Source organism: Arachis duranensis, chromosome 10 (genome assembly GCF_000817695.3).
Source record: "Arachis duranensis cultivar V14167 chromosome 10, aradu.V14167.gnm2.J7QH, whole genome shotgun sequence".
NCBI lineage: Eukaryota > Viridiplantae > Streptophyta > Magnoliopsida > Fabales > Fabaceae > Arachis > Arachis duranensis.
The window spans coordinates 82,451,985-82,472,132 of NC_029781.3; the positions used below are offsets into that span (position 1 = coordinate 82,451,985).

At 34.2% G+C, this 20,148-nt stretch overlaps 2 protein-coding genes across 2 annotated transcripts; both read left to right on the forward strand.

Annotated features, from left to right (window-relative positions):
• The first annotated feature begins 16,688 nt into the window (after positions 1–16,688).
• On the forward strand, positions 16,689–17,692 carry LOC107470434 (protein FAR1-RELATED SEQUENCE 5-like). The gene is made up of 2 exons (XM_016089837.3): positions 16,689–17,203; positions 17,299–17,692. Exons 1-2 carry the CDS (start codon positions 16,689–16,691, stop codon positions 17,690–17,692), a joined length of 909 nt encoding a protein of 302 aa, XP_015945323.1.
• Positions 17,689–19,084, forward strand: LOC107470433 (protein FAR-RED ELONGATED HYPOCOTYL 3-like). Its single transcript, XM_016089836.1, has 4 exons — positions 17,689–17,699; positions 17,791–17,846; positions 17,921–18,876; positions 18,971–19,084. Exons 1-4 carry the CDS (start codon positions 17,689–17,691, stop codon positions 19,082–19,084), a joined length of 1,137 nt encoding a protein of 378 aa, XP_015945322.1.
• The last annotated feature ends 1,064 nt before the right edge of the window (positions 19,085–20,148 follow it).

Consider the following 20,148-nt stretch of genomic DNA (forward strand, 5'->3'; position numbering starts at 1 on the left):
AAATATAAATACAAAAGGTGAGAGAACTAAGCAAAAATAATCAAAGGCTTCAAAACATAGTGAAGATCCTCCGCTCTGTCACCATCAAGCAACTCACCGAGGTGGGTTGCAACCTGCATATGAAAAATAACAACAGAGTATGGGATGAGAACCGGAAGTTCTCAGTATGGTAACAGTGCCCAGTGATATAAGATATAAGACTTCGGAACGCTAGAGGCTATCCTAGAACTTCTTATCCATCACAAGATTCAAGCTTAAAACATAAATAAATTTTAAAATATTAACTTTAAAACCACAATGAAAAAGGGGTAATCTAACTTAAGGAATTTCTAACTAACAATTCTCTGTTGTCCCACAGCCTTCGCCAGCCTAACCTCCACGCGATCCTATCGCCACCGTCTTCGAAACCTCCTCAATCCCAGCAGAAAACACAAATAATACAATGCAAGTAAAGCACAAGTATAAGCATGTTTATCAAGTAATTCAAATAGGCAATTAGGCAGGCAATTCAAGTCAACAAAGCAAGCAAACAAATAAAAGATGCACATGATAAATGCCTATCCTATCTGACTGTGATATCACATCGTCAGTTCAACTGCCAACCCGACACACCTCCATGGAGATGTCACCCTTCGGTCTCATAATGGGAACCCCCGAGATATCGTGCCCGGATGACAGTCCAGGATGTCAATGCTTGCACACTATAGTGATTCCAAAGGGATGCGAGCGGGATACTCTTGCCACGGACCTCACATCTCAAGGTAAATGGGACTAACCACCACCCTTACGCCGCCGCCGCGACCTCGATAGGCGGGATTAACTGCTGTCCCTGCCAGGCGCATAGCGTCTCAATAATCTCAGTTTAAAAACATTACATCAGTGGTTTTCAAAATCATTTCATTCAATGCTCAGTAATTCACCACTTCCATAATTTTTTGTCAGTAATCATCAATATAATACCCCGCCTTCTCACTCAACCAAATCCATCCTCAATACACCAGAAACCTAAATCTCCGTTCTCTAAACATTTTTGCAAGAAAAGTACCCAATTAAACTTACCTAAAGCATCCCCCATGTTTTGACACCTAAAAACAATCTAAAGAGACATAAATAAGTGTTACAGAAGTTTGCAAGCTTGCCGAAAAGGTAAAACAGTTAAAAAACAATATGTTTATTGAAAAAAAAGGGTAGTGTGTGTACGCATAGGGTTTTGCGTACGCACGCCCAGAAAGACTTCCAAGAAGTGTGTGTACGCATAGAGGTGTGCGTACGCACAGTGAGTAAAAATTTCCATTCTACGTACGCACAGAAACTAAAAATTTCCAATCTGCGTACATGCACAGATACGTGCAAACGCCCTTAATAGAATGCACCGTCTAGCATATGCGCGCGCACGAGGCTGTGCGTTTGCACAACTTGCAAATTTTGCAGGGTATGTGTGCACATGAGAATGTGCTAATGCTCCCAACAGTAGGCACCTCCATGTGTGTGGATGCGCACAAGAGTGTGCTAGCGCTTCCAGTAATAGGCACCTCCTTGTGTGTGCGTGCGCACAAGAGTGTGCGTACGCACGTTTTCAAAAATACACAGCGTGTGCGTGCGCACAAGGCCGTGCATACGCTCAAGTCAAAATTACCCACTGATGAGAGCACGCGCACAGCAGTGTGCGTGCGCACACAAACCAGAAACCATAAAATTATGCAACATTACAGAATTCAGGTTTTGACACCAAACTTTAAACGGTCATAACTTTCTCTACAAAAATTCGTTTTCTAAAAACTTTATATCAATTTAAAGCTCTCAAAGACATCTTTAACTTAAAATAAGTTTCATTCAATTTTAAGCTTTGAGGCTCAAGTTATGATTCATCAAAGTTCACTAAAAATCTATTTTTACCAAAGTTCACTAATTTCTCAAATCCTTGAAATCCATAACCAAAATCAAATACAAACCATACCAAACTCCAAATTACCTCATAACTTACGCTTTGTGTCACAATTCACCATTCATACCAAATTTCCACTCACATTACAATATCATCAACCTCAATTATCAAGTACATGACACTATAATCATTTCTCCACCAACACACTCATCAATCATTATTCTATCACTACCAATCATAATAATCAACCTCAACCATTCACAATATCAATATTCAACACTATTTGTTAAACTCAACAACATTACTCACCCAAATCATCAAAGTCATCAATACATCATACATCATCGTGCAATAAATTCAACAAGCCATTTCAATTCAACCTATCCTATGGGTCACTAGCCTAAGTGTCAAAAAATATTATATATTAAATAGAGAAAACCAAAACCATAACTTGACCGATTTCTAATATGTACCAAAACCCAAGATTGAGTACAAATTAAGCTTCCAAACACAACCAAGTCACCAATCCAACTCCAAATGCTCCCAAGTATCCAAGGTAATTCCAACAAGCTCCAATATTCAAACTAACATCATATATTTCATAAAAATCAAAACCTAACATTCACAATGTATCAATTTACAAGGTTTCTTGAGAAATCTTACCTTATCCACTGAAATTTGGGATAGAAACCAACAAGCCCTCACTAATGATTAGTACCTAAACAACCAAAACACAAATTTCACTCAAAACTAAAACCCACCAAATTCGAAATTCTTAGGGCTGCAGGAAGGAAGGAAAAATTCAAAATCTTACCTATGAAAGTTAGATAAAAGTAACAGGCTCAGCGAGAGCTTTGTGTAGCTACTGACGACACGTGAATCAGAGCACCGTAGCTCAAGATATGATAGATTGAAGTTGTATGTGAATAGTAACTTTTCTCGCTTCCTCTCCCCTTCACTTCAGGCACTCACCCGTGTGTGTGTTTATGGTTGATGGGTTCACTAATGGAGTGTTATATATGTTGGGCTTGAGCCCGGTACAACCCGTTGGCATTTTTATCCCGTTTGGCCTAATTTCAATCCAAACCTTTAAAATCAGTGCCCGATTTTCAATTTTTAATCATTTTCTTAACTTTTTCTATAATTTTTACTGCTCTTACACACAGTACCGGATAGAGTTAAGTCAGTTCTGCTGGTTAATTTACTGGTACATATTTTTACGTAATTTTTTGAAGAAAATTATATTTTCCAACTCAGAAAAATCTATTGAGTCTAAAAATCATATTTAAATTTTTTAATTAATGTTCTAAATTTTTGAAACCTATTTTGGGTCATTAATTAATTATTAGTTTATGCTAATTAATCATTAATTATTTTCGGTTCTTACATAGAAGGATAGGATTTGTTTTTGAGAATCGTGAAATAAGTCTATTTATTTAATGCTATGTGAATATACATACCGTGGTAGTTAAGTGGTTTAAAATAAATAATCTTCATTTTCTTAATTAAAAATTTCGGTTCGTATTCGCAAAGGCTCAATATTAAATAAAAATAGTATAGAATAAAAAGGTTTAGAGGTAAATATGGCATGAACTTTTAGTACGATCATGAGGTGCTAAAAGTTAGGGTGTTACATGTGTTATCTTTAACATGTAACAAAAGTCTAAATTTAGGATCCAAATGAGAGATTTCATTAGGTACTTAGGAAAAAAGTATGATTACTATTAATGAAGCTAAAAAGCTTACAAAACAAAGTGTTCGATTGTTTATGAGGATTAACTTTTTAAGTGGATTCTGTATATCTTTTTCACATTCAGAGCAAGTAAAATCTTTTCCTGATAATTATAAAGGATGTCCACAAATACAAGAATAAAACCACTAATTATATTGGTTACAAATAGTTTTAATTTTTCCAACCACATTGAAATAGCCCTCCTATATTAAAAAAAAAAGATTCGACCAAATATGGTAGACTAATTAAATACAAAAATATTGCAACAGATAAAAAAGATTTAAAGGAATAAGTGATTATGGTACATCATTGAGAAATAATAGAAGTAAGACATATATAAAATTATGATTTCACTAATTAAAAATAGAAAAGTAACCTCATCATCTTCCCTTAATTCAAGAATAGTTCAATTCTTATATAAATTAGCAAAATCATCATCAACATCAGCAAAAATGCAATCATCACCAATAGTCAGAATTTCGGTGAACCAAGGCTGGAAAGGATTCAGGCTGCATATATAATGAAGATCAACGGAACAATTTCTAGTTAGGTATTTTTAAAAAATATAACACTAAAGAGAAAATATATAACATTTGAGAAATCTAACCTATATATGAACTCCACAACTTGAGGAATCTTAGGGTTAACAGTGATATTTGCACAATTTATGATATTTTACAAGCCAACTTTTCTTTACTCAGCAAGATTGATTAATATAACCTGAAAAATATTCATTAGAAATTGAGTATTTATAGGCTAAACCAAAATAATGTGATACAGTTAAAAATATATAAATAATAAGTATGGAATAAAAAAAATTTTAAATTATATCTAAAAAACATAACACAGAGTATAAGAAACCTCTAAATAATTTAACTATGATAGATTGAAGAAGAACAATGGGTGGTTGTACAATAGATTTCATCAAGCTCGAGTGCATTGCCAAAAAATCTCTAAACAGGTTACAATGAACATAGCAGCTGAAAGATGTGAAAATCTGTATAAGAATTAGATATTCACTTATTATATGAAAAACACATTACAAATAACGAATTAATGTTAAATATAAATAAATTGAAAAATAACTATAGTAAAGGTGTTCATGTATTTGAAATGCTTGAATCAAGAATGCCTAACCCATTTGTATAAAGTTGTATGACCACTAACTTTACTTTCTTTTCAAAAGAATCTTGAACATATGGATATTAACGGACACTTATCAATAGGCCAATTACATCTAACACAACAAAATGGATAACGAAGTAAAAAACCTTAATATATGGATTAATTGTTAAATTCAGAGAATAAAAGGATATTGCAAAGAAAACCATTAGTATCTATACAATAAATAGACTAACCTATCAAATATTGGTCTTCTTTTTGTAATCGTGACACATGTTCAACATTATGTAAAATATAAGGAATATTTGGGAATATGAGACCAGGTAAAAGAATAGCTTCTGTATCAATTTCAAAAATATTTTGTATCGATGCTTGCTAACTTTGGCTACTTTAAGATTTGGAACCAGTGTGAACTTAGATATAGAGTAAACATCGCCTTGTTTGAGAATACCTTCAAATTGAGCTATGAAATGTTCCTTGACAGTACATTGAATATTATGAAACTGAAAAAAATAGATGTTCTCAACATTAAAAAATGAAATACTATTTGTACAAAAAAGTATTTTCTGGACACATTTGAGTAAAAATATAGAAATTGGATTAAATATTTGATAATATACAACATCAAGCTAATGCATTCAAGATAACTAATCAATTCATCCATCAGCAACATTTGAAGGAACAAAACTTTTTCATCTTCAGAGACTGGATTGGAGACAGTCTATAATCTGATGATTTGAACCTTAATTCTAGAATTTTCACACCAAAAATTTATATTAGCAAGATTTAGCTCTGTTTTCTTGGGGACCAACAAAATTATCTTTGACTCTGTCATTACTCAAGGTACTAAAGAAACCCATAAGAATAATGTATAAGTTGAACAATGAAAACATAAAAATAAGGAGAGTACCAAATTGGATATAACTCACATATATTTAAATATGATAAAAACAGCTAGGAATAAAAGGGAAGTTAAAAATTGGAATTCTGATTTCTTCTATGGATGACTAAATTAGATACTTGCCCAAGAAACCTAGAAACAAGCATAGAGGGAAGTGATATGATAGACTTGTCATGAAGTAGTAGGTAACTGTCAGTAGAATAGTCTTTTTGACTACACTATAATTATGGCTATAACCAATTTCAGAAATAGCTTCTATTTCAATCCAATTCAGTCCATATACCTAATTCGTTAACTAAAAAAATCATTAATAAAGAGTTTACTGTTCACAAAAAAAGTTGTGACCATTATAACACAATCATAAAAAAAGTGTTTCCAAAGAATGTTAAAATTCAGAGATTATGAAAAAAATTAGGATAGAAACAGATGAATGAAAAAAAATAGAGAGGATAAATAGAGAGAGTAGCTATAGCACCGAGCAATCTCTTCGCTGAGCTTGAAATCATCATCGGTGATCTGGGAGACATCGCTACCGGCAAGAGTAGGCGTACTCCTGAAATTTTTTATTTCACTCAATCTCCTTGGCTCAAAGTTGTACGACATTGTTTTACCACTCTTTCTTTGGCTTTTAGAAGAAGAAGAAAGATATGTTAAAGAAAATAAAGAAGATAGAGGGGAGCGAAGCATGCCTTATAAGGGTGTAGATACCTCTCCTTAACATGACGCATTTTGACAAGTGAGTATGGGAGTTTCGGCTATCATCCCTATCGTCAAGGGCAAAATCGTGAGGTCTTGTGTGCCAAAATAGACAATATCGTGCTAGCAGGTGGTCTAGACTGTTACAGATAGTATCAGAGCAGGAGCCCAGATCGATGTGCCAGCAAGGACGCTTGGGTCTCTTAGGGGGGTGGATTATAAGGTTTCACATCAGTTGGGGAGGGAAACGAAGCATGCTTTATAAGGGTGTGGATACCTCTCCCTAGCATGACGCGTTTTGACAAGTGAGTGTGGGGATTTCGGCCATCATCCCTATCCTCAAAGGCAAAATCGTGAGGCTTTGTGTGTGCTAAAGCGGACAATATCGTACTAGCGGGTGGTTTGGGCTGTTATAGATGGTATCAGAGAAGGAGCCCAGATCGATATGCCAGCAAGGGCACTGGGCTCCCTTAGGGAGTGGATTGTAAGGTCCCACATCGATTAGGGAGGGGAACGAAGCTGCCTTATAAGGGTGTGGATTCCTCTCCCTAGTATGACGGTTTTGACGAGTGAATGTGAGGGGTTTCGGCTATCATCCCTATTGTCAAAGGCAAAACCGTGAGGCCTTGTGTGCTAAAGCGGACAATATCGTGCTAGCGGGTGGTCTGGGTTGTTACATAAACATTAAAGAACTCTGAGGAAAAGAAATCTCGTTAGAGAAGGTGACTTGGAGATCAAGTCAGAATGGAGGAGCACACTGGAGAACTTGAATTAAAAATGGGGACAGACTACCCTCACCCATTTACAAGTAACTGAACTCGAATTTTGTGGGCGAAATTTCCAATTAGGTGGGTAGAATGTAAAACCCAGTTAATTAATGACTAATTAACCATAAATTAAAATATATTCTAGAAAGTGAGGAATGAGGTTTTTATTGTTTAATGTGATAGAGAAATTTAAAACGATAATTTCGACACCAATTTTAAAGAAATCGGCCCAAGATTGGACCGAACGGGAAAATCGGGTCAATCGGACCCAAGTTGGACCCAAGGCCCAGCCAAACCTCATTAATATTGAGAGTTTAGCACTCTCTCTCCCTCCAAACACAAACACACACGCTGAATTAGAAAGGGGAAGAAGGAGAAGTTCCCAAACCCTCATTCTAAGTTCAAGTTGCCATAACTTTTGATCCAGAGCTCCGATTGACGAGTCATTTACGACCACGCGTCGGGCTCGTCGAGCTCTTCAATTCTATTCAAACAAAACTATAAGTAAATTGTGTTTTCCTAGCTCCATTTCTGCTGGTATATTAATTTCGGGTTTAAGGTTTGAGGAACTCAATTCCTTGATGATTTTTATGTTTTAGGGGTTCACTAGACTTGATTCCTTATGGGTATTGCTCAAGGATCAGTGGGTAAAAGTAAGAAAACTCTAAACCCTTGTGGTTGCCCAATTTCATGTGCCCTAGTATTAAAATTATTCAAGTGTATGAACTAGTTGTGTTTATATTGAATTAGAGTTGAAATTGTCAAATTGGAGCTTGATTGAAGTCTTGGAAAGGTTTGGAGTGGGCATTTGGTGCTGGAAGATCCATTTGAAAGGTGTTGGAGCCTTGAAAGTTGAGAAAAAGTTGAATTGGAAGTGTTCCGGGTTAAGGGGGGAATTGGCCAAGGTATAGTTTCGGTTTTCTGTATCTAAAATATAATGTGGTTGTGAAAACTTAGGCTAGTGACCCATAGGATAGGAATTGAAGAACTTGTGGTGATGGTTGATTGGTTGTTGGAATAGTTGTATGATTATGTGATTATTGGTTTTTGAAGTGTATGATTGAAGCTCTTAACTAATTATGTATGTGAGTTTTGTATGATGATGATACTTGGTATATATAAAGGTTGAATTAAAGTTGAAATTGTGCTTGATATGGATAATTGGTCTTGTATGTTGATCATTGTGAAATTAGAGACCTTGGTGGTGGAGTTTGATGAAAATGGAAGATTGGTATTAGATTATGTATGTTGTGGATTTTTTAGTTAAAATTTATGAAGTATAATGTTGATGTGTTGTGGGATGAATATAGAAGTTGTAATGTGGTTGAGATTGAAATATTAAGGTTTTGGTTGGTTTTAAAAATAAATTTGGAAGTACATGTTTTGGAAATTGGGAGTCTATGAGCTTTGGTAAAAATAGAATTTTAATGAACTTCAATGGATTATATCTTGAGCTATTGTTTTTGGAATTTGATGATATTTATATCAAATGAAAGATAATTTCACAAGCTTTAAAATGGTTTAAATTTGGTTGAAATCTGAATTTTTTAGAAAGAGCTATGATCGTTGGAAGTTTGGGCTTAAAATCTGAATTTTGCAGACTCTGCAGAATTTGTGATTCCTAGTTTGTGTGCGCGTGCACAGCCCTGTGCGGACGCACACCCTATAGAATTCTAGACCTGTGCGTATGCACAAACCTGTGCGTACGCACACACAGGAAAAGGGCTTCTGCTGGGAGTGCTAGCACGCCCTGTGTGCGCACATAATCAATAAGGCTTTGCGAGCTGTGCGCGCGCACAGCTGTGCGCACGCACACGTTGGGAAGGACATTCTGTTGATGGCGTTGGCACGCCTTGTGCATGCACTCAGCATTGGAAAATTTTCTTTCTGTGCGTGTGCACACCTCTGTACGTACGCACACTTTCTGAAATCACTTCTGGGCATGCGCACGCACACCCCTGTGCGTATGCACACGACCCTGTTTTCACTTAAAAACCTTGTTTTCAAGTCTTTCACCTTCCCAACAAGCTCGTAACCTTCTGAGATACTTTTTCAAGCTTATAAACCCCCAATTTCATCCTTCAAACCTTAGATCAATATAAAATGCCTAGGATTGAGAGGAAGCTAGGGAAGAGGGGACTTGTGGATGAAGAAATGGAATATAATGAGAAGTTATGATTAATGATGAGGTTATGAGTTGTGACGAGGATGGTGGAGTACTGTGTATATGATATGATCCGAATGGCTGTGTGTGATATGAGCCAAATGGCTGTGTGTGATGATGGTCTATAGCTAATTATGAATTGTGATTTAAGCCGGATGGCTATGGTAAATTGTGATTTATGGTTGGAAATAAAAATGTGAATGTGAATGTGAATGATTGTTTTATCTTGAGTCTCCTTTCTCGAAAGTGCGACCCCAGAGAGATGGTGGAAGGTGAGGATCCCCTTCCTTGTTCCTCTTAGTATTGTAAAATCGCCCACGAGATGGTGAGAGGTCAGGATCCCTTCCTTGGTTCCTCCTAGGTATATGAGAACGTACCTCCTGGATAGATACAAGGGTTGTGGTTTCTCTCCACTTGCTCCAGGTCGGTTAGTATAGAGGCTCCCCGGGTGGACACAAGGGTTGTGGTTTCGTCCCACTTGTCCCGGGTTATGGTGAGTAATGATATAATTATAAGGAATGATTATGGAATGTGTATGGATGGATGTGAAATGATTATCTGAGACACGAGTTTCTCTGGGTAAAAGCAGTGACTAGCCACCACGTGCTCCAGGTCGAGACTCGATACTCTGCTGACCCTATGTCGTAAGTGTGGCCGGACACTGTGAAAGGACCGGATGAGCTCGCCCTCGTGGATAAACACCAAGATGGGTGTTGTATGATTATGATTATGATTATGAGTATGAGTATGTTTATGATTGAGAATTACTCGAGTTGGGAATGCACAACAGAGGGACCGTCCAATGGTTAGCTACCAGGACTTGTCGGGTTGGCTCTATAACTGACAGACAAAACTCATCAGCCCCTAGGACAGGCATGCATTATATGCATCTATATGTCTTGTTTGGATTGCCTAAGTGATTGCATAACTAAATGCTACTTGATTATCTGCTATATTTGATTCCTATTTGTGATTTCTCTATTTGTAATAATTGTGTTTGTTGCATTCGGTTCCGTTGGTGGTTGGGAGGTTTGGAGGAGTTAGAAAGGGAAGTTTTAGATAGCTCTGAAGACCCTTAGTTAGTTGCCTATTTTAATTTCATGGTTTAGTAATGTTTTAAGCTTTAATTATATGTTGGAAGTTCTAGGAATGCCTTCGGCTTTCCCAGGACATTATATGTTAGATATGTGGCCACTGTTACCATGCTGAGAACCTCCAATTCTTACCCATGCGGATTTTGTGGTTTTCAGATGCAGGACAGGCGACACCTCGCTGAAGCATGTTGGAAGCTTCTGATGTTGTGAAGATCTCTACCTTTTGGGTTTATTTGGGTTATTTATACTTGTATAGATATTTATTATCTCCACTTATTATATATGGGCCGGTTTATCTTCGCGAGCCGAGTCTTGAGTTCTATTATATGTATTTTGGAACTCTTTGTATATAAACTTCTTAGCTTGTTCTATCTTGAGCTGTCTGCTTTATCGCTTCGTGAGCGTTACGCTTTTCAATTCAACGGTTTTGTTTTATCCCTTTCTTCAAACGCTCATAGTTATAAATCTTTTTTACTATATTATATATTAAATTTTTATTTTTGGAGGTCGTAGTGCCTCGCCACCTCTATTTTACATCCTAAGTGTAAAACTCTGTGTGGTAGGGTATTACAAAGAAAAAGAAGAAGAAAAAAGAAGGGTAAAAATTTAAAAGAAAAGGATGAGAAAACAGTGAAGTGTAAGTTTAGTAATATACATCTCATCACTTTTTTTTATAAATTCAAAAATTATTTAATTTTTTAATTTGGTCAAATTTAAAAAAGTGTGAAAAAATTTATATGTGAGCATGTAACTCATTAATTTGCTATTTTTTATAATTATCTTTTTATTGTGGATACATTATACTATAACATTCTAAAAATGTTTTTCAATTCTCTTTTAGCAATTTACTACAAAAATATAAATGAAAAATAAAACGAGAGAATCAAAATTGAAACGGTAATAATAGATTAAATCCCAATGAATGAGGAAAAAAATATGAATTTAAAATCAAAAAAAAAATAAACTTATTTAACCAATTTGGAAGACAATTGGAACCTTTGAAAAATTGATATATAAATAATTCAACTTCACATACTTTTACCGTATAATTCAAAGAATAAGAAAATATTCTTAATGTATATAACACCATAAATGAAAAAAATAAATGGACAAATACATAAAATAAACTATTTCTGAGTTTGCGTGTCAAACATTTATGAAACAACATTGTTAAACTGAAAGGAAAAGAATTCTGTTTCATAAATAATACTGATAATAATCGTTTGTAATGTAATTTGAAGTCCACATAATAATTATGAAACTTATAATAGTTAAAATACGTAGAACTGAATTTTAAGATATCTAAATTCACACAGTTTATTCACATAAATAAAAATTACATTACACATTAAATTGTTAAATTAGTTTAATTATATTGCAAAAAGATTTGTGATATCGTCATCATGAAGGTCTACTTGCACAGACTGGTTGGGAAGTCCTTCAACTTTTGCTACAACAACAACAGAAGAATTACCCCTAGAATTTTGCACATGATTTGAGCAGCTAGCATCATCACGAACCATATTAGTAGATTCCTGAAAATGAAAACTTTCACAAATTAAGAACTTTTCAAAAGGAAAAAAAATTAAAACCAACAATTTAACAACATATGAAAACAATTAGATATTATCCATTTGAAATAAATTAAGTCAGTAAAACAGTATCGTGGTATCCATGAGATGGATATGAATATAAGGAAAAGCCAGTGGCAACATTTGAAAGTATCTGCATAATCAGACATTCAGTGGAATAATATATATCAAATATTTACAAAAAAATAAAACATGAGTCATCGAGAAATAACAATACATAATTTAAAGGTTTCATAGGACATTAACTAAACCCCCAAAGTTAAAAAATGAGAAACAGTAAAATTAGTTCAACTTTTGAATTGCGTGGAGGACAAAAAGATTCACAAGTAGCTACATGTTGTTGGATTGAGCTTGAAGGTAAGCTACATTGTTGAGATGAAATAACAACACACTAGTAACCATTTTCAGTAGTTGGATTTTTCATAATTGAATATATTGAACCTAATTTGAACAAAATAGTAAAATAAATTAATGAGAGTAGGTTAAAGAAAGAATTATATCATTATGAAAGATAATAAACAGGAATGAAACAAAACTCATTTGTTCCTAGATTTAATAGTAAACCATGAATTTTGTATTACATTTTAAACATAGGAAGAAAAATCAGCAAATCTTTAGCTCATTCATTGTGGCAACCCCTTCAAATAGTCCAACAACACCAATCTCATCCCAAATTTATCGAACAATATACACAGATCTATTAAGCTCACATCCTATAGGTCTAGGATCTACCATAAACACAAGTTTCTTGTGCATGATTTCTGAACTAATTCTGGCTGGCACTCCTCTTTCATATACACCCTAAAATAATAAGATTCCAAATGAAAAGTAGACTCAAAACTTAGATGACAAAGATTTAAAAAATGACATAAGTTATACAACCAAAATTGACAACAAAATTAAGACATGTGTAAATTTTGGTTTTTCTTCAAGTAAATCGGAATATTTATTCTTTAGCATCTAGGCAACCTCAAGATCCCGAATAATAAAAAGATTATCTCCATAAGCATAAGAGACAATAATTTTTAATGAATACCTTTCAAGAAAATATCTAACTCTTGTAATCCTCAACAATAGAATATTGCATATAATTTTGGTCTTTTAAAACATACATTAATAGAATCATCAATCAGATATCTACTAGGTACATCACTCAAGAGGTTAACCACTTAAAACCCACTGGAGCAATGTTCATGGGAAACTTTTCTTATTTCAACTTTAAACATCTTTTCTTTTCCAATGATATCTTAAAACAATCGAGATATGTATGGACAATGAAGCTGCTGGAAAACAATTTAAAATAAAATAATAAAAAAAAGAATGAATTTGATTCTAAGTAAAAAGAGAAAAAACTGCAATCAAAACATTAAGTTTGTTAAATGTACCAGGAAAACAACATTAAAATCAAAAGAAAGCTCTTCTTCAGTCTACAAGAAAGCTTCAGAGTAAGTCTTTCAAAATAGTTTCGTGGCAGCACTATTCACCAAAACAAACATATCGAAAGAAGTACCATCTTCAATAATAATTTTAATCTTATATCTACATAATGAAAATCAAAAGAACAAGACAAACAATAAGAATAATGAAAACTAAAACGATGTACTTAAAAAGAAAAGATGCAATATTTTTGAAATTCGGTAATATAAAAAGAGATAAGAAGGAATATTACTTCACAACAATATGTTTTACAGATTAGCCGCATACATGACAATGATACACATCATTTTTAACAACAGCATGACCACCAACACAAACATAATACCACCAGTTTGAGTCATCCACAATCTCTTTAATTGTACCAATGACATAGAAGACACCAACCTGACCAATTAACATAAGTAAATATAAAACTGGTTTTATACAAAATAAATTAAAATGAGTACAAATAGAACACTAATAATATGAGAAACTATATACAATTATATAGGATACGTTTAAAAAATGTTTTAAGAATCATAAGAATTTATAAGAATTTTATAATTTAAATAAAATATTAAAGAACATTAAGGATAGCTCACTATTTTTCTTTAGATGTCAATCATTCTAATAGCTTTCCAATCAAAGCATTCATCATCAATTTTCGAAACTAATGAACCATTTTCAATTGAATTGAGTCTTGAGAATTGATAAGACGCAATTCAAAACCTAAAAGAAAAAAGAAAAGAGAAATAAAGAAATGGTAGCATTCATTAATTCAATTTAATAATAAGGAAAACCATATACATAAATCCAGAAATGATGAATAAGTAATAAGTAACCTGTTTAAAAATTGAACACTTTCATGAATGTCAGGATTTAGGATACGTTAATCACGTTTTGCAAGCATACATAATTTAGGAAAAAATATTTACAATGAATCTACTTTTTAGAAGATACTTATAAATAAAAACAAACACTTAAAAAAGAATATTATATGGCAACAATTTTCCTTTAACCATCAAATGAACCTCCAAGTACTTTAACTTTAAATGATTGAAGAATAACAACAGGAGGTCTATGGTATTTTTCTAAGGGATATAAATCAACTTAGTGATAGCAATTTTCTAATGGAAAAGTATGAGGAAACAATAGATTTACTCTACAATGCATACAATGGGGGTTTAATTGAAATTAAAAATAAATTATGGGTTATTAATTAATTTTATTATTTCTTATTTGAAATTTGAAAATAATAGAATCACTCTTAATTATAGAAACAAATCAAATAATTAGGTTAGTACGAGAATTTCTCTCCCCACGCCATCTCCTTCTTGATCAAGCGGCTGCCCCTTACGTATCTTCCCAGCTCTCATAGTAATCCACTGCCCAGCACTGCGTCTCTTTGATCGGCTTCCTCCTTCGTCTACCATAGAACAGTCCACAACCAGCGCCGCTTTCTCCTTCGCACAGAACGCACCCGGTTTTGACTTCTTCAGAATGGCAGAATCGCAAGAAGAACATGTTTCAAGCAAGGGTCCTCCTTTATGCACATCACCTTGCCAAAATTCATTAACGGTGGTCGATATAGTTGAACCGTTAGTTTGTGTAGCCTCTAACGTTTCAGAAAATTTACCAGACGAACCAGAAAATTTAGCCGGTTATGTCGCAGGCCACGATCACAAGTCGAACAAGGTGAGCAATTAGGATCCTCATATTCTGCCATGGATGTTTATTTCGAGTGTAATTTTTTAATTTAGTCACAATGTAAATGAGTTCTTTAATTGTATGGTTATTGAAACATGCAAGTGTAATCAATGAGTTGAGATGCTAAGAAATTTATGTTTGTTTTATATTTAATGGTATCATTACATGCATTGAGGATTAGATGAAATTAATTAATTATTTCATGTTTATATGATTATATCCAAGAAGCATATTTTCCTACGTGTTTTTTATATGAATGTTCGCTGTCTAATAAAAATTAAATGGCATCTTTATTTGCTAATCATCCTATATGGGACTTATGTGCTTATATGGATGATGGGATATCATAATTTAATTTTTTGGTATGCTTATATGAATTCATTTTTATCTAAGGTGTGCGTATACTATCCCTACATGATGATCATGCAAGTATATAAAATAAATAACCATAGGGTGATGCAGTGGGTAAATTTGTTTACTGAATTGAAGTGAATGATACTTATATTTGCAACATGCTAACCATGAAATGCTTATATGAGTGTTGTAATCATGTAATGATATGGTTATATGCTCACTGCATATTTTTTAGTTATATGCTCATATGCTTCCTGCATGTTATTTTAATATTTTTCATGCTTATGGGATTATATGGTTATGTTTATCCTACATTTGCATAGATTAACCAATTATGAAGTTATTTGAGTGGTTTATAATGAATGGTGTGCTTATGTTCTTCCTGCATTTGAAGAAAAGAGTGTGTGTATGTAAATATACATGAAAATAATTTTGTTTATGGAGTGAAAAAAGAAGCCACTAAAGGGTGATTAAAGCCCTTAAATAATAGCCAAATGGAGTAAATAATTACTCATGATTTTCACTGAATTAAAAAAAATATTTAATATAAATATTTATTATTTAAATTATTTTAAAAAAAATTAATTAAACTGTTTAATCTAATAATAATTTAACAATATAATTTATTCCATACTTTTAAGTTTTAAACATTGATTCTAACATTCTTCTTAGATTGATAACTACAAATAATAACAAAAAATAATAAATTTTAATGGGGGAAGGGGGAAATTATTTAAATAATACATAAAATGAAAAAATAATTCTCTTATCTGGATTTATAGCTATTGATGTGTTTTCGGTGATTGTTTTAGAGATTTTATTGAAATGAGTTTTGATAAGGATCTTCCTCCTTTTGATTACTTTGTTTGTTTTGGAATTTTAGGCCACGCAGTTGTCGGATGTTACAGATGTTGAAAGTGAAGAGAAGGAGCTTGGTGATGAGGTATTGTAGTCTAGCTTACTTTTGTGTAGTCATACATGTTTGATTTGATAACTAATGGTAATTAATATTTCTTTCGGATTAATATAAAATACAGTTACCAGATTATGGTAATCTACAAGAAGACGAGATACCAAGAGTTGGAATGCAGTTTGCTCAGTTACAGATGGCGCATGACTTTTATGTGACCTATGCAAAAAAGCTGGATTTGCAACTAAGATAAGGACGACAACATTTGACAAGATCACAAAGGCTCCCATTAATCAAGCTATACACTGTAATCGCGACGGGATCCGTGAGTCTCGTGTTAAAGCACCAATGCGGAAGAATACGATTTCAGCTGCTGGGTGCAAGGCAAGGATATATGTAAAGTTTGATAAAGCCGTGCAAGACTGGGTTTTGTACAAGGTTGACTTGACGCAGTCACACCACTATTCACCGAGAAAGGCAGTGCACTACCATGAGTATAGGCAGCTGACCATGCATGCAAAGTGCGTGATCGAGGATAATGATGAGGCTGGGATTCGTCCAAATAAGACATTCCTTGCTTTGTCAAATGAGGCTGGTAGCCCCTCTAACTTGGGATTCTCAGAGAAGGATTTAAGAAACTATATAACAGCAAGGCTCCGCAATAGCAACGTGAATGCCGATGTCAGGGAGATGATGAGCTACTTCATGAGAATGAAGGACATCAATCCGAACTTCTTTTACGCGGTGAAGTTGGACGAGGAGTGTAAATTTAAGAGTGCAGTATGGGTTGATGCAAGGTGTAGGGCGTCGTATGAATACTATGGAGACGTCGTGTCAGTTGATAGCACGTACAGTACAAATAGGTACGTAGTAGTTAAGTTGGTGTTTTTTCCTACTCTTTATAAAACGTTATTCGATCGTGATTTGCATTTCTTACATCTGGTTTGTTTTTTGGTAGGCATGGATTACCGTTTGTGTCGTTCGTTGGGGTCAACCACCATGGTAAGTCGACCCTCCTCGGTTGTGCTTTGTTGGGGAATGAAGAAATCGGAAGTTATGAGTGGGTTTTTAGCCAATGGGTGAAGTGCATGGGAACTGCTCCAAAGAGTATCATAACTGATCAATGTCGATCCCTTTACCGTGCGATCAAAAATACTTTACCTGACACACGCCACTGGTGGTGTATCTGGCATATTATGAATAAGCTACCTTCTAAGCTTGGGGGTTACCGCCGGTACGGAGCTTTGTCCGGTGACCTAAACGACATTGTGTGGAACTCTCGGACGGAGGAGTCATTTGAAGATGACTGGACTGATTTTATAGATGAGTACAACTTACATAACAACACATGACTGTCAGGTTTGTTACTTTACGATTACCTTTCACGCTTTAATTGCAATTGGTCGGCATTTGAATGTTTAGTTTATCAGTAATTCTGGATGACAATTAGTTGGATGTTCATTATAGCAAACATTTACATGTTTAATATATCAGTGATTGTGGATGGTCATTTAACATGTGCAGTAATATGTTTCGTGTAAGCTTTCTATACTGAATTTGGGATTATTTATTTCTTGTAGATTTGTATGATGACCGACGCTTGTGGGTCCCAATATATTTCAAGGGTGAATTTTGGGCATCAATGCGGAGTACGCAAAGGAGTGAGAGCATGCACGCATTCTACGGTTTATCCAATAAAACTAGCTTAGTTCAATTTGTTCATGAATATGACAATGTGCTTGGAGTCAAGGAGCAGAGGGAACTGGCGGATGATACTGCAGACTCGAGGGGGGTCATCCCTTGTGCAACGACCTCGCCTATGGAGAAACAGTTTCAACTAGAGTATACCACGAGCATTTTTAGGGATGTTCAGATTGAGTTTGTGAAGAAGGTTAACTGTAGAGTTTCTGCAATTGATAAACAGGGTCCATTGGTCTGCGTGAAGGTGGAAAAGGAGAAACTAGTCAACGATACTATTCTATGTGTTCCGTACGATGTTCACTTTGACCGTTCCACACAGGAGCTTCGTTGTGAGTGTAATCTCTTTGGGAGTTCAGGTGTGTTGTGCTGTCACTGCCTTGAAGTGTTCCATTCGTATAAAGTGTACAAAGTACCTTCTTGTTATGTTCTTCCTCGATGGAGCAAGAAGATAAAGCGCAAGCATACATATGTCAAAAGTAGCCATGATGTCAGTCGGTCGGATGAGAGTCATGTTGCATTCAGGGGACTGTGTGCACACTTCTACAATGTTGCCCAAGAGTTTGTAGGTGACGATGAAGAAACAGCATTGCTGCATGTTGCTTTGGAAGAAACAAGGGCCAAATTGGCTGCGCACCGTGCCAAAAAGAGGTCCGAGAGCGTGGCAGAAACTCAGACCAACATTGGATCACAGAGTTTGAACGATGTCAGTGTTGATGACATCCAAGGCCCATCGAAGGTCACCACAAAGGGCAGGCCAAAGAGTAAGAGGCTCGACTCTGCCCTTGAGAAGTCCATCAAGAATTCAAGACGGAGAAAACAAAAGAATTTACCCCCGGTATATCTTTGGCTTAATCTCAACTTTCATTGTTTATTTGGTATAGTACTATCATAGAACATAACTATTTGGACTTTTTCTTTTTTTTTGGCAGGTGGTTCGTCTGCACACACTTCAAGATACAAACCAGTGTGCTGTTTCTGGCCTGAATGGTCCCGAACAAGCAGGTGGTTTCCTGTCTTTGTTAAGCTCCTTTAACAAAAAGTAGGATTAGTTGGACGAGGTTGTGAGATTGTATATTTTTTCAACTCTGTATTTATAGGATTCATGTTAGTTTCAAGGTTCTAAAGCAGCTGTTGCAGAGGTCCATATGTTATTATTTGCAAGAACCCTTTTTACATTAGTTAGAACAAACCATTTTACTATTTTTATTTCGTGTAGACTTAATGCATAATGCGTATATTTGGTGGTTATTCCGTAATATACCAGATAGTTTAATAAAGTTGTACCTTAATTCTACATGCTTCCAGAAGACTATACTACTAATTTTTGGCTAACAATACTGCATTATTATTAACTTAAAAATTTATTTTTAATCAAAGTTTTTTCTTATAAACACTTAAAATTAACAAATATTCCAGAGGACTATACTACTAATTTTTGGCTAACAGTTGACCAATACATTAAATCTTTTAACAAATAAATAATTATATTTTATATCCATTCTATGAACAGTAACTACATACGTTGAAAAAAAAAACTGTTGAAAACCTAACAAAATTCAATTAGAATAAAATAAAATATTATTTAAATGACTAATATTTAGGAAAAAACAAAATTTCTTTAGATGAACTATATACTTTACTTGACAGCAGTAAATAATACGGAGCAAAAATATTTTACTAAAATAACAAATAAATAATAGTTATCTATAACAAATAAATAATAGTTATCAAACTAACTAAAATAATTTGTGTCTAATATTTAAATAATAATTTGTGTCTAAAATAATAGTTAACAAATAAAATATTATTTAAATGACTAATATTTAGGAAAAACAAAATTTCTTTAGATGAACTATATACTTTACTTGACAGCAGTAAATAATACGGAGCAAAAATATTTTACTAAAATAACAAATAAATAATAGTTATCAAACTAACTAAAATAATTTGTGTCTTAAGTGTCCAGTGCTTGATTTCATATATGATATACATGTTAAATATAATATAATTTTCTCATAAAATAGATTAAAAGTGGATGTTTATTTCCATAGGTAATCAGATGTTCATTTTTCATCTAAGCATGGATGGTTACCTGTTAGTACTTATC